At 42.9% G+C, this 13,464-nt stretch overlaps 1 protein-coding gene across 1 annotated transcript in view; it reads left to right on the top strand.

Moving 5' to 3' along the window:
- Positions 1 to 13,464, top strand: part of camta1a (calmodulin binding transcription activator 1a) — a 272,046-nt gene that overhangs the window by 110,808 nt on the left and 147,774 nt on the right. Inside the window, exon 4 of the mRNA XM_013910458.1 lies at positions 10,377 to 10,444. Coding sequence (XP_013765912.1) covers positions 10,377 to 10,444 — 68 coding nt within the window. The remainder of the gene's footprint in view (positions 1 to 10,376; positions 10,445 to 13,464) is intronic.

Raw genomic sequence — 13,464 nt, 5'->3', positions numbered from 1 at the left:
ATGGATGTGTTGGCACTTGGCTCTGTGGGTTCTGGCTGGGTGCTGGAGCAGTCTCCAGTAACATTGATGCATGGCCATGAATTATATTATGCCTTGGCAGCTGCTTACTCCCAGATTCATCTCAGCAGTCATTGGGTTATTTATTTATTTGTTTCCACAATTTGTCAAAGAATTCCCATGCAAGAGAAAAAAACTACCTAACAAGATTTAAAAACGAGGCAGATTTAGAGTATTTAATGAATAGGTACTTTTTCAGATACACACATTATGACAGTAATGTAAGCTTAGGCTTGGTACTGAAATTCTGACAGAATACCTAGTTTCTAACTTGATGCCATAGATTTTTTAAAAAGTGCAGCGACGTACATGACAGTTTTCTCAGAACCTCTCATGAACATCTGCTTGGAAACCTGCCTGGATAACACCTCATTCAGTAGCTGCCTGCACACTGTTTGAGATAGAAGTGATGCTTTCGGCCCTTTGTGTGACTCTGACATGGCTGTTCGGACACCTTTGTTCTGTGAGGAGAGGCCCATTCACAGTGTGCCCAGGGAACAAATTGAATCTGGTTGACAATTAATAGCCAAGCGGCATGTTTAATTAAGAGCATGTAGCCAGCAAGAGACATGAGGGAGATAAACAGAGGAGAGCTGCACAGAGCCAGACTGGGCTCACAAAGGAGCAGGCCATTGGAGCGGCTGGTTGATCGATTCCCTACCGTCTGCGAAGGCAGCCTTCACAAAGAGCATTCTGTGCCTCCCTTCTCAATGGGCTGAACTTTTAGAGGGGAGAGATGTGAGACTGATAATGCACACGAGGCAGATGGGAGTATGCAGATAGAGGCGAAAAAGTTGAGGAAAAGTTTGCTTGGTGAAAACATCTACAAGTGAAAATCTATACAACTGCACAGACCCACTTCAGCATTTGATAGCTTCACTTTGGGTAAAATCACCTTGAACATGATTATTACTGGTGTTGAGTAGTCTCTGGCTGTGTCTCATGTGGATGGATAGTGTTACATACATGTCTGGCGCTGGAGTCTGCTGTTAGGAGACGAAACATTCATGCCAGCAAGCTGGTTTGACTTCAGGCATCTGTGACCTTCACAGTCCTACATTCCCGTTATTGTAACGTGAACACAAAGCGGCAGAGAGCCAGGAGAGAGAGAGTGGGGGAGAGAGAGGGGAAGAACACTTGACAGCTTGTCTGATAGGCCAAACAATACCGGCTATGGCCAGGCGATGCTTTGGACAGATAGCTACACACGCGCGCGCGCACTCGCACCCACTTCAATTAAAGGGAGCCCTCCTCTAGAACTAACAATCACATCATTGTCAGTGAGATGTCAGGAGCTGAGAGGAGATAAAATGATAGCAGTTCACGTGAGGATTTGACTGGTGCTATATGTGCACTTGCCTTTGCATTCGGTGTTCTTATACGTGTTTTTTTCGCCTGGATGTGTGCGTGCTGAGAAGCGAACAGAGAGATGACAAGAACAGAAAAGGAAGTTGCAGGAATGTAACTGCTTCGTGAAAGAATTAAATGTGTGTATGTGCTTGCGTGCTGTGCCGACGGTGTACACCAAGTAGCAAAAGAAGATAAAGGCATGGGTCTGACAGACAAAGGGTGATCCTTCCATGCTGATTAGTAGTTGGGTGGGGGGAGTTTCTTCTGGCTAATTGGCCTGAGCTGGAGATCTGACCGTTCGCCTTGGTAAAATTTCCAAACTGTCTTGTCTTCGTGTCTTTTCTCATTGTCTCAAAAGCAGAACATGTCACTTTCCGTGGACGGACGTGACAATTGGGCTCAGTCTTGTAGTCTTTTTCTTTTCAAAGCATTCACAGCAGTCAGATTAAACACATCACATTTTGCCCTTTTACAACACCTTTTGCTTCATTCTCTCCTCCATCTCTTTCTCCTTCTTGTCCTTCACCTCTTCTCTTCCTGCTTGTAACATCGTGAGCAAGCTTGACTTTATTGTCACATGTTGTCCTCGTATCAGAACTTTCTGCATTCAGTCCATTTCACTATGTAGTTGAACAAAGATTTTTACTTTTAACAAAGCTTCTCAGCACAGCAAACGGCTACTTTAAACAAATGTGCACCACACGCTCAAAGGCAAACATGGAAGATGCTGCCAAAGGAAAACTGCAGTTCTGGAGGAAGACCTGTAGGTGGTTCTGGGAGGCATCAAGGATTGAAAGTTAAAATTGGTTTCATGCAAGGGTGCACCAGTCATTTGGCTGCACTGAATAGTGGAATTCAGAGGATAATGTGGGCATTAATTGATTTTGGAGCTGAAATAAATAGGCTCTCAGGATCACATGAGACAGAATTCTGCTCATTTGTGCCTTTGAGGAAGACGTGAGAATCTCTCAGCCGCTTTCTGCTCGTCTTTCTGGTCCTACAGTTACCCTAAAATGAAAGCTGACATCATTTGATTGATATGAAGTAAATGGGAACCTTCTAGATTCCTCTCTCACTTCTTTTATGCATGATTCCATTGCTTCTTGACTTTTGTAGGGGGGGGGGATAATTTATGATATTTAAGGATATAATGCTCAGATTCTTACAATGTTTCCACCGGGAGAACTCACACCTCAATTATATTTAGATGACATTTAATGCCCTCTCGGTGGATTTTCACTAGAATATCTTTCTCTCCCAAAGCATAGAAATGCAACAAATGTAACATTTATGTCTGCTCGCGATCAAATCGTGAAATTATATTAGAAATCACACAGACCTGCTGGCTGTTGGCTCACACGGCACTTCCAATATCTGCTGTCTACCAAAGCTGGAGCATCTGTCAAATGGGGGGGAGCAAGAATAAGAAAGAGAGAAGACACAGAGAGAACCCTCTTGTCTAGTAAGTTTGACTGCTCCTGCAGTTTTTTTGTTTTTTTTTTACTTTTGTTGGCAAGAAGTTGGGTTTTGAGGAGGAGGATAAAAGTTCGCCAACAGAATGGGGTAACAGCCTGGAGTCTCTGCAGTGGGGCTGGGGTAAGGTCAGCATCACGGAGACTACGCCACTCTCCGTTCTCCTTGGTTGGGCTGTCAGCGGGAGGGAACAGACATCCTGCTGCATAGCTGATGAAGAGGACATGCAGCGCAGACGCCAGAGGTCAGACAGCCATGGGGTGTCAGGAAGTGAACCTGGCCACTTCCCGCCGCGCCCTGAAGCGAACCACCACAATGCATCTGCGTTTTTGCCCTGTTTACCAAGGTAGCGCTCCACATTTCCACCAAGCCTCAAACATATCTTAGAGTCTTGCCAGAAGTTAGAGCCTGCAGGGAAAGAGGGGGAGCAATAGATAAAAGAAGAAAGAGGTATAATAGAATTATTACACAAGACACATCTCTCAAGGGTACAGCAGTAGGTGGTCCCATATGGGCTTTACATCAGCAGGCACACACATCCATAGCAACAGCCACTGGGTCACAACGCACACAAATTGTGGCTGGCAAAGATGGATGTATTTCATCTCAGTCAACTTTATGTCCAGTTCACTTTTTGTCAGACACCACATGCTGCAAATCCATTCCCATGCCAGCTATTTTTTTTTACTCTTCTAGGTTTGTCTTGTGCTTAGCTGTACACCAGTGTCTCTGCTTTCCTCCTTCATTTGTCTTTTGTGGTGATGTAGCCTCCTGTGGGAGGCGGTGGCTGACCATTGTAGTCCTTCAAGGCCAAATAATTACATCCTCTCAATGAACATCCAAGACAGCAGCTCTAGCACCAAAGCCAAAACAATCCTGCCTTCTGCCAGCTCCTTCTTGGTCCTGGTCTTCTTCTTTCTGTTACACTTTCCCTTCATCTTATAGCTGCTCGGATGCACAGTATTGAGAATAGCTGCTTGACTGTGGAATGAATATAATCATAATTGTTTGGGTTGATATAAAGATCATTTATCACAATCACTCATCAACTTTAAAATCATAATATATTCTGTTAAATTAAAAGTTTTTTATGGGTTCATTCCCTTCAGCTCTAATAACAGTCAGCTGCAGAGGTAAACAATGAGAGGCCCAGGTGGCAACTGACTTGCTGGCATCAGAAGACTTGGAGTGAAGCCACTGAGGGAGACTTATAGGGCTGAGCCTCCTCTGGTTCGACTGGCAATACCTTGTTACGACTTTTACTTCCTTCTTATTGATCTTGAACAGCTTGTCTAATAGATGCAGGTTAAATAAAGGTTCTCTACCTACCTTGGTTGGAGGTGCATTAAACGATTAAAATTGGGACTTTTAGGGATAGCACGTGACTAAAATGTAGTAATATTAAAGAATCCTTATTTTTTGTCTTGTCAAAGTCTTTCATAGTTCCTCAAAAAACGTAGTGAACTGAGCTAGTTAGTATATTTATATTTAGGTAGTATAGCTTTTTTCTTTGCTTTCTTTGAATTCTGGTTAAGTGTTGCTGGTTCTGTGTTTACTGTAATTGCCTTTTGCAAAATTACTCCTTACTTCTGAAAACTTTTGTGGTACCGATCAGCCTTGATTGCAAACACCTGTTCGGTCTTTGCAATATACAGATACTGACATATTAAAGGAAAAGGGAAACATTAAGCCACCTCATCACCTTACATACACACACACACACACACATTTCCCCTGAGGAAAGACTCGTCTTTCTCCGCTGTTGTCACTTATGCTCAGTCTTGTTCTTGTGCATAACTACAATATAGTGTACAAAAGTGATATAGTAAACAAAAAAGAGAGTGCTGGCAGAGCAGCTGCTGTAGGTAACATTGATTGTGGGAGCAGGGAGGCGTTGAGGAGTGAGTCTCCCCAGGAGAATGCCTCCTATTTCAGAACAGTCTTATGACCAGCATGCCGAGCAGAAATGTGAAGAGAGGCATTGACCAACTACTGGAAAACATCTAAGCTATCCAGGATCAATGTCAAATTGATTCCAGAACTATGTATAATGTAGGCCAGTGGACAGCTTGTCTCGCTCTTTCCAGCTCCTGTATGGCTGCGCTTCAGGAGCTGAGATGGTACATAGCAAGCTAGATGGACAAACAGAACAAAATCGCCTGAGGTGTGTTTTAAACACATTGCAAGCCCTTTTGTGGTAAAGGTGTTCATGTGTGCTAAGCAGCTATTCCTCACAGAAATGTGTTGTGCCATGGTCATGCACCTTTTGCCTTAAATCAGTCCGTTACATCAGTTGCCAAAGTTTCAGGATAGTTTGAGGTTGTGGGTACAGCCACTGCAGAACAACTAATTTGCTCGTCACAGTGGATTAACAGAGTGGACACAGTGTGACTTCCACCCTTCCCTTTCAGAAGGGAAGCCCCATGCAGGTTCTAATGAGCAGTATGCTGGAGAGGGGATTTTTTAAACCTAACACAGTACTCATAGGACAGCCTCACCCCTCTTCAACAGATGCCAAGTGCAGCTGTCAACAGCGTCATACCCTATTGTTGTTTTTGCTTTCTGAACTCTCTCATCTCGCTCTCTCGTACTGACCATTTGTCTTGATAGCAGATCAACTGCATCCTATTATGAGACATGCTCAGAAAATCTTAAAGGCAGCTGGAGGTTAAAGTTGGCTCAGATGGATTCACTCTACCTTACCACTTTTCCTCTCTTAAAAGAGAAATGTGGCTGTATGAGATTACATGGATACAGCGTGTAATACGTTATTGTCAGTGCATTAAGAATTCATGAATTATAAATTTAAAAAAACAAACTCAAAATGATTCAGCTAAGGTACGTTTGCTTGCAGAATTGAACCAAATCACACTTATTAAATCACCGATATACCTTTAATGCATTTAAACTTCAAACTTTTTACTCTGTCCTTTTTAGTCAGTTTCTACTATCTACATTTTCAGTAACTCTACTAGCCGCTTTCTCTTTTCTGTTATCTAGTGCTCATCTCTGTCTGTCTGTAACTAATTGCATTTTTAAAATTTATTTTCATTTTTTTGGGTCTAAACTTGTGATAGCTGGTACTTTGGCAAACTCCTTCCACCCTCCCCAAACACCAGCCAGTGCATTTGTGCCTGGACAGGTTGGTTTCCTGGGCTGCCCTGGAGGAAATATCAGATGACCTGGCACTCCACAGTAAAACCCAGGTCATCAGGGAGGGCTCCTCTAACCATATCCCTCCCATGGCCCCCCCCTTTCATTCACTTCCTGCTTTCAAGTGTAGGGCAAGGTCAAAGCTTTGAGGATGCATTCCCCAGACTTCACCATGAGGCAGGCTGGAGGCGCTGTGCTCTGCTCTCTAACCAGACTTTTCTCCGTCTATTCTTTCACATCCTCTTGCTCTCACATATTCATTTCATTGGCTCGGGCTTTTACTGCAATCAATACTGTTGCTAAAGTTAGTTTTTCTAATACAGCTATTCATTAAGTGCATTTTCATTAGTGTCAGTAGAGAACCAATGTAACTGGAATAATGGATAAACATATGCTGTAATTGTTGAATCCTATTTTTGGGGTGATGAAGTCTGGTTTTAAATAACAGAGCTCACCCAAAAGAAAAATAAGTCATTACTCTGCTTTTACATAATGCCTAGTAAATTGTGGGTTTTAAAAACTAAGACTCAATTCTCAGACAATGATGTAACTAAGGGTATTTTAATGCAGGAGTTGCACAGAATAAAATGCTCTTAGAGTTTTGTCCTCCCAGCTTTGTATTGTTCCCAGCCCTCAATTTTTCTCTCGGCACAAATGCTCTGTGGATGCGGAAACAAGAGCGAAGCATTATGAATGGTGTTTAGAGACAGGTGTCTGATCTGTCCTGAGATAATGCCAAAAGACTCCTATCTCCCCTTCTAATGGAACAGCGACAGTTGTTTCAAGTAATCAGGCCTGTCATCCAAATGTTGAAGCGCTGGTCCTCTCAACACCTCTCTTTTCTTTCCATAAATCAAAGTTGGTGGCAATGCAGGAAATCAGAGGATACAGCAAAAACAATCTGGCAACGAGTTCTTCCAGAATAGGGAATCCTCTCTGAATATCTCCATCAAACACAGGGGTCATCTTTGTCTGACTTTTGTGGAAATAAGAAAGGGCAAGGGTGAAATCCATCTAATCAGCTCTACAAACAGTTCCCATAAGATTATCACTGCATCTAATTTTAACATCATATTCAAATAAGGGATGAGCCAAATAGTGAATACTTTTTTCTGAGAGTTTACTGCTCCCGCTCCCCTTTCTTGGTCCAAAGAAGTGAAATGGGATGAATATGTTAGTGTCATCTCCAATTTCAAATAGGTAGACATTTCAAAAGATGATTCTCTCTGGAGAAAATGTTATACCTCTAGAGTGAAAAATATCATTTGAAAAGCAAGACAGTAAAAGCCAGTCATCTCAAAATGAAAATTTTCTCATGGTGGCTTTCCTTTTCACCTCAACGGTAATGGGAAAGAAAAAAAAGGACAGGGGGTGAGGTAGGAGAGGGTGGGTGGATGCTATAAGAAGAGAGAAATAAAGGGGAGACACACTGATGAGTACAGGAGTGACACCGCTTGAGGAGCATGTTAATAACGTGTCAGGCACAGACAGGTAACCAGTAATCAGGCCTTGTGACTGTAACAGGGTAGACAGAAACACACGCACACATAAACACCCTCCTCTCCATCTCCATCAGCCCTGAAACTGTTAGACTGCTCGGTCATGTTCTGGGGCAGCCCCCTCCGCTAACAGTGTGTCGCAGCTTTTACAGAGACAAAAGAAACAAATGAGATGGCTGGGTTACAACAAACAGCTCCGGGTTGTTCTTTCCCCTTGAAAATGAAAGACCCTCTTTTTTGCAAGTACAGTGTCAATTAGAGGTGGTTTTGCTCCTGCTCACTCTCCAGTTCTTAGCTTTTGCTGATTGGCATTTATTTAGAAAAAAAGGTTGCCTTAATTCAGGATATGGCGAATACAGGAGTACAGTACAGTATATTTTAACGACACCAGGAGGTAAAACGACAGCAAAGATCATGTCAGTAGGGAGGGTGAGGCATAAACCTCATGCAAGTACAAACAACCTTGCACGAGGTGGATTCTGACCTAAGCGGGAGAGTGTGGATGGAGCTGTGTGTACAGAGAGCCTCCTCTGAATATTTCCCTAGTGAGAGAGCGTAGGCCAGAGGCAGTAAGGTCAGCAGATAGAGTCCAGAGCCAATTGACAGCTGCTGGTTTGACTTTGATACACCATCAGTGCTCAGCACAGCGCTTGCCCATTTCCCCCTCCACCCCTCTTGCACTAACCCGCAAGTGTGTTTGCTCAACCTGAACGCATGCTAGCCTCTCATTATGCCGCCCATGCAAACTTTGTCTCCTTGCAGCTGTTTAATGGCTGCACGTCTGTTTTTGTTTGTTTCCTCACCATAAGATTATTGCACCTTTATGGCTGGTCGGGGGGTTGGAATAATCCCTGGCATCTGTTCAGAGAGGGAGGGGTGAGAAAGAGCCAGAGGAAGGGCCATGCTTCTTTCTTTCTTTCTTTCTTGTTTGTTTAAATTTTTCTAAATATGGGACCATGTGGCCCTCTATTTCATCCTCTGCGACTGAGACTGGAGCTGTGGTTGGATTTTAAAGGCAAGAATGATGGAAAGGGCTTCGTGCTAACAGGCACAAAGGTCACTGAAGGAGCTTCTTGTTGCCGTTTATAACTCCCAGAATGAACACAAAATAAGATCACAGGCACGTTAGTCCAGTTTAATGGATGCAGAACAGTAATGCCTTTTGATACCTGGTTAGTTTGTGTTTTTTCTTTGAATATTGTAATTGTTGTTGTTGGCTCAGCACACATTCTCTATATGTTTTGGTGTCTATATAACAAGATTATTTGCTCATTAAATCAACAAGGTTGTTACTGTCTGCTCTTATACTTTCAATGCTGTTTTATTTTTCTGTTGCATAGCAAAAGTTGCCTGAGCTCCTTTAGAAAAGCCTCATCTCCTTTCTGTTATTTTATTAAGTCAAGATGCCATCTTGTCATGGCTTCTGTGCCTCCGGTCATTATGGCAGGAGAACAAGAACTTAATCAACAGGGCATTATCTCCCAGTGTGCACCTGGAGGCAACAGTGCCAGTCATGCTACCATCCCTTTTTTGTTGGTAACCCTGACAGCCTGGAAACCCCTCACACCACACACCCCGCAGCATCCCCATGGGCTATCGCCAGTGTCTGTGCCAGGTCACACTTGTGACACGGCCTTGAAGGCCCAGTTGGTGCCTTCTTGCAGTGGTGCATATTTTAGAATTTTTATGAATGTGAAGAGAAAATGATGGAAGAAATGAAGAAATGGTCCTGGTTTATGTGCTTGCTTTATGCTGCCACACACTGGATGTGTCATATTTTTCCAGTTTGCACTTTTGAAACAGCTGCTGCTTTTGTTGACATTATTGCCCCGTGTGGGCAGGTGAAGTAACAGCATTTAGTCCCAAAGGAAGCTATTTTCAAACCCTATCCTCACAAACCAAAGAAGACAATATCTTAGAAACACATTTACTCTTAAAGGTTTGTTGACACTCCAACATGAGGTGAGACACGCATCCTTATAAACTGAAAAGACAGTGTTTTTGTGGAAGATGGCAGCAGCTCTGTCCTTGTGTCTAGCTCTCTCTAGTCTGACAAATGTTCTTGCTGAAGAGTGAATTACTGGCTGTCGCTGGTAATCATTAGGTTGTCTACCAGCATCCAAAGTGCTTTTTATTTCTGCCCATTAGTTTGGTGAGAAAATGGCCGGGTATGGTCCAGTGTGTTCTCCCTTACACTCAGACTGATGCAGTAGGCAGGGCAAGCATGGGAAACATGAAAGTGTTTGAAGTATCTCTATTTATGCCAGTGGCAGTTTGGGCTTTTTTTTAAAAAGCATGGTGTCTATAGCATCTCTGTACACAACTGACTCCAAAGGATCTACTGCCTTTTCTGAAGAAGCAATACACACACATGTCAATATTGTGAGACTGGCGTGTAATTATCATTCAAAGGTTAAAGAGTGGATTGATCCATAGAGAAGTGTCAAGGGCAGATCAAAGGGATTTGGGGGAGGATCGGACCAAAAATGTTAAAAGCTGCTCACTCTCAAACACAGAGACGTCAATCTTTCAGAAAGCACCTTGATGTCCTCTGAGGAGAACCTGATCAAAGCTTTTGTAACAAAGATAGTCTCAGAAGATGATCTGACCTCAGTTGCATTCCACTTCTGTCTTTCATTTTACTTTTAGCAGTCTGCATTTACCTGGCTGAACTCCCCAGCACTGCCCCGGTTTCCGTCTTTCCTGTGTTTGCACTGCTGGTTAAACTGTCTGAATATCAATGAAGCAGTCTCACCGATGTATAACAAACACAAGAGAACAGTGATTAAAGATGACATATCTAAGCCTCACTCACTTCCTTCTCCTCTCGTCTCTTTTTCACAGGAGATCGCAGCTTACTTGATAACATTTGAAAAGCATGAAGAATGGCTAACGACATCCCCTAAAACAAGGTAAGACCATTACACTCACTGCCCTCTTTAAAACATAGGGTTTTTAAGATTTATAGTCCTGCAAGTATTACACTCAGTGAGTCAAAATTTACATTTTTGTTTTTTCCTTTTTTTTTCTTTCCAAGGCAATTTCCCTTATGCGCGGCTCAAAATTACCTTCAAGTTTACTGTAGGATGTTTAATATTACAGGGTGCTGATGGCTGTTCAGAAAAGTTTACAGTTTGCAGATAAATTATAGAATATTAATAATGACTAATAACTGCCTTTTAGCACTCCAATTAACACAACATGCACTGCTGCAGCATCTGCTGTGAATGTTATGTTAATGTGCCTCTATCTGTCTGCACATTCGCCACTCCACTGTCTAGGTCAGATGTTACACCCCCATGTTGAACAAAATGCCAAGAGCTAGTGCTATATTTGAAATAGAATCGTTTTTCCAGCATGGGACCTAATTTATTTTATTAATATATGCAGATACATATAGTGCCAATTTGCATGTCCTCCTCAGTTTTTCAGCAAATTTCAGCAAAAGCAGTTTAATGTCAGAGAATGTGTCTGTGGCAGCACTGGCTGTGATGCCATTATTTAACATACATGGTATAATGACTATTAATATATGCAGCTGTGATAGCAACCTTTTACATTTAACAGCATTAGATACATTTCAGTTTGAGTGTATTTGGATAATCTTTTTCGTATTATACAGCTTTAGAGTTGGCATCTTTGGCCTCTGTTGGACTATCAAACAGAAGTGTCGCACTGTAAGACCACAAAATCTTTTCTTAGCTCCAGCATATACAGCCTATTTAAACATGATCCCTTTTGCTTAAGTTTACATGTTCATGCATTTAGAATAAGCTAATCAATGTTAAATCTTTCTTTATCTTCTTTTTTTCTTTGAGTTTGAATTGCTGTGTTGGCATTATTAGCAAACCTCATCCGTGCGTAAGTGGACTCTGGGCTTACTGGCACAGAACCGATTGCTCGCATACCCTCCTCTCTTCCACTGCCTCGGAGGGACATTGATAATAGTCCTGCATTAAAACACTACCAATTAAAATATGTTCTCCGGTTTAATTCTAGGCCAAAAGAGCATCAGGCACACCCTTTTTTTAAAATCAAGAATCCTTCCTTCTTCCCAAGCCACTTCTGTCTAATTTACCAAAATGAATTCAAAATCACACTTTTTTCTTTTGTGTGACCTGTGTAGTTGGCTTTACAGTCACCTTTATTTCCTCTTCAATGTATACGCATTCTTTTATCTTGCTCTAGTACCTTAAGTGACCTTAAGGAATAAAAAAGGGATCGTAATCAAAAAAAGGCCACGTTTTGGGGTCCTGGAGAGCTACAAATGTCACAGTACTGGCATCATAGTGCACAAGACAGGCTAAAAATGACTCTTGTGTGAGATGTGAGAGACTTGTGATCCAGTGACTTTCTATACAAATGGTCCTCAGGATAGTGATGGCCACAGTCTGTCACCACTTGCTGTATGTGATGCAGTGGTCTTAGTGTGCTGAGGGATTTCAGCCCCATGTCATCTCGTAGCACAGGTGCTGATATCTCAGATATGTCATCAGGGAGCAGTTCCTAGTGTACATCTACAGATCACCTGACAACACAATAACACATCTCGTGTTTTAGAGTACCTGTCTTTTCAGCACAAGATGTGTGTGTTTACTCTGTATGTGTGTTTGCCAACAGGAGAGTCAGCGAGAAAGCTTGTGAAGTGTTTGTATTTTTCCAGATGTCAGTGGAAGAGTAGGGTGTAGTGATGTATGTCGGGGCCAGGAAAGGTTGGCGAGAGTCAAAGGATGAGGCGTATATGTGTGATTGATGGTAGCTGATTGATGGCTAGGCTCTACATGAAAATTTTCTGTTCAAGGTCACGGGTGAAAGGTCATGCTTGGAACACCTGTGCTTAAGTGATGCCTTATCATTTGTCATCACAAATCTTCAGGTGCGTTTCGGCGGGTGTACATGCATCTGATTGTGGGTGCACCGTGTGCATGCCTGTGTGTGGGTTGACCCCTGTGGGGAATAGGCTAAGTAGGCTAATTCTCCCCCAGCCAGGGCTTTTACTCCAGGTTAGTGGGGCATGATGGGAGGCAAAGATGAGCAGCAGGGTCATACACAGAGAAGCACAGCGCTACATGGCTGCACCGCATGCATGCAACAGCTCTGACACATGCAGGTCATAAAGATGGGAGTGGGCCACAGTCAGAGCTCAAGGAGCTGACACCAGCTGTTTGACCAAGGTGTCACGCGATGCTGTACATGCCTTGAATAGAGATGGCATCCTGTCAACACGAGGAAGATATAACGAAGTGGACCTGTTTCATACATGCATAGACGTATCTCTGGGTTCATGCTGATGCGCATACAGTAACTGTACAGCCAGTGTTATCTTTTGCTTGGGTCTGTTTCTGTTTGTTTATCGTTTCAAAATCTGAAGCATGCCAGGGGAGAATGGTGGAATGCTGAGTGATTGATGTGCTTAGCTCTAGTAATACACATTCCCTTTCAGATAGGAAGTGCAACAGTGCTTAAAATCAATACCAGTGTTCTCCCACTGACTGCTTGAACAGCACTACAGCTAATTCAGGCCGCACCTGTCAGAGCTGGGGAAATCTTTCCCTACTCGGGCCTTACACTTTAATTTACACCCACAGCCTCGCTGGCTTCCATTTCCATTAAAGGGAGAGCCTGGCATTATGGCTTTAATGAAGGCCACGGCCAGGCTGTGATTTAAGATGGCCGTTACCCCGCACCTTCACTCCACAGGAGGGAACACACTTAAAGGGACAATTAGGATTTTCCTCTATTGCATCCTTCCGGAGAGCCATACTCATTCTTTCCTTTTGGCTTTTTAAAGATGTGACCATACTGCTTCAGTTGATGGGATCTGAAGGTGCCTGTGGGAGAAAGGTAGAAACAGAAGGAAGGGAAAAGAATTGCGGTTCCAAATCTAGACAATAACATTTGATGTGACCTCATCATGGGCATAACATTGCGC

The sequence above is a fragment of the Pundamilia nyererei genome, unplaced genomic scaffold (genome assembly GCF_000239375.1).
Source record: "Pundamilia nyererei isolate P.nyererei 1_Seehausen unplaced genomic scaffold, PunNye1.0 scaffold00044, whole genome shotgun sequence".
Taxonomy (NCBI): Eukaryota; Metazoa; Chordata; class Actinopteri; order Cichliformes; family Cichlidae; genus Pundamilia; species Pundamilia nyererei.
The sequence above is the reverse complement of the archived record's forward strand: the minus strand, read 5'-3'. Positions and strand labels throughout refer to the sequence as shown.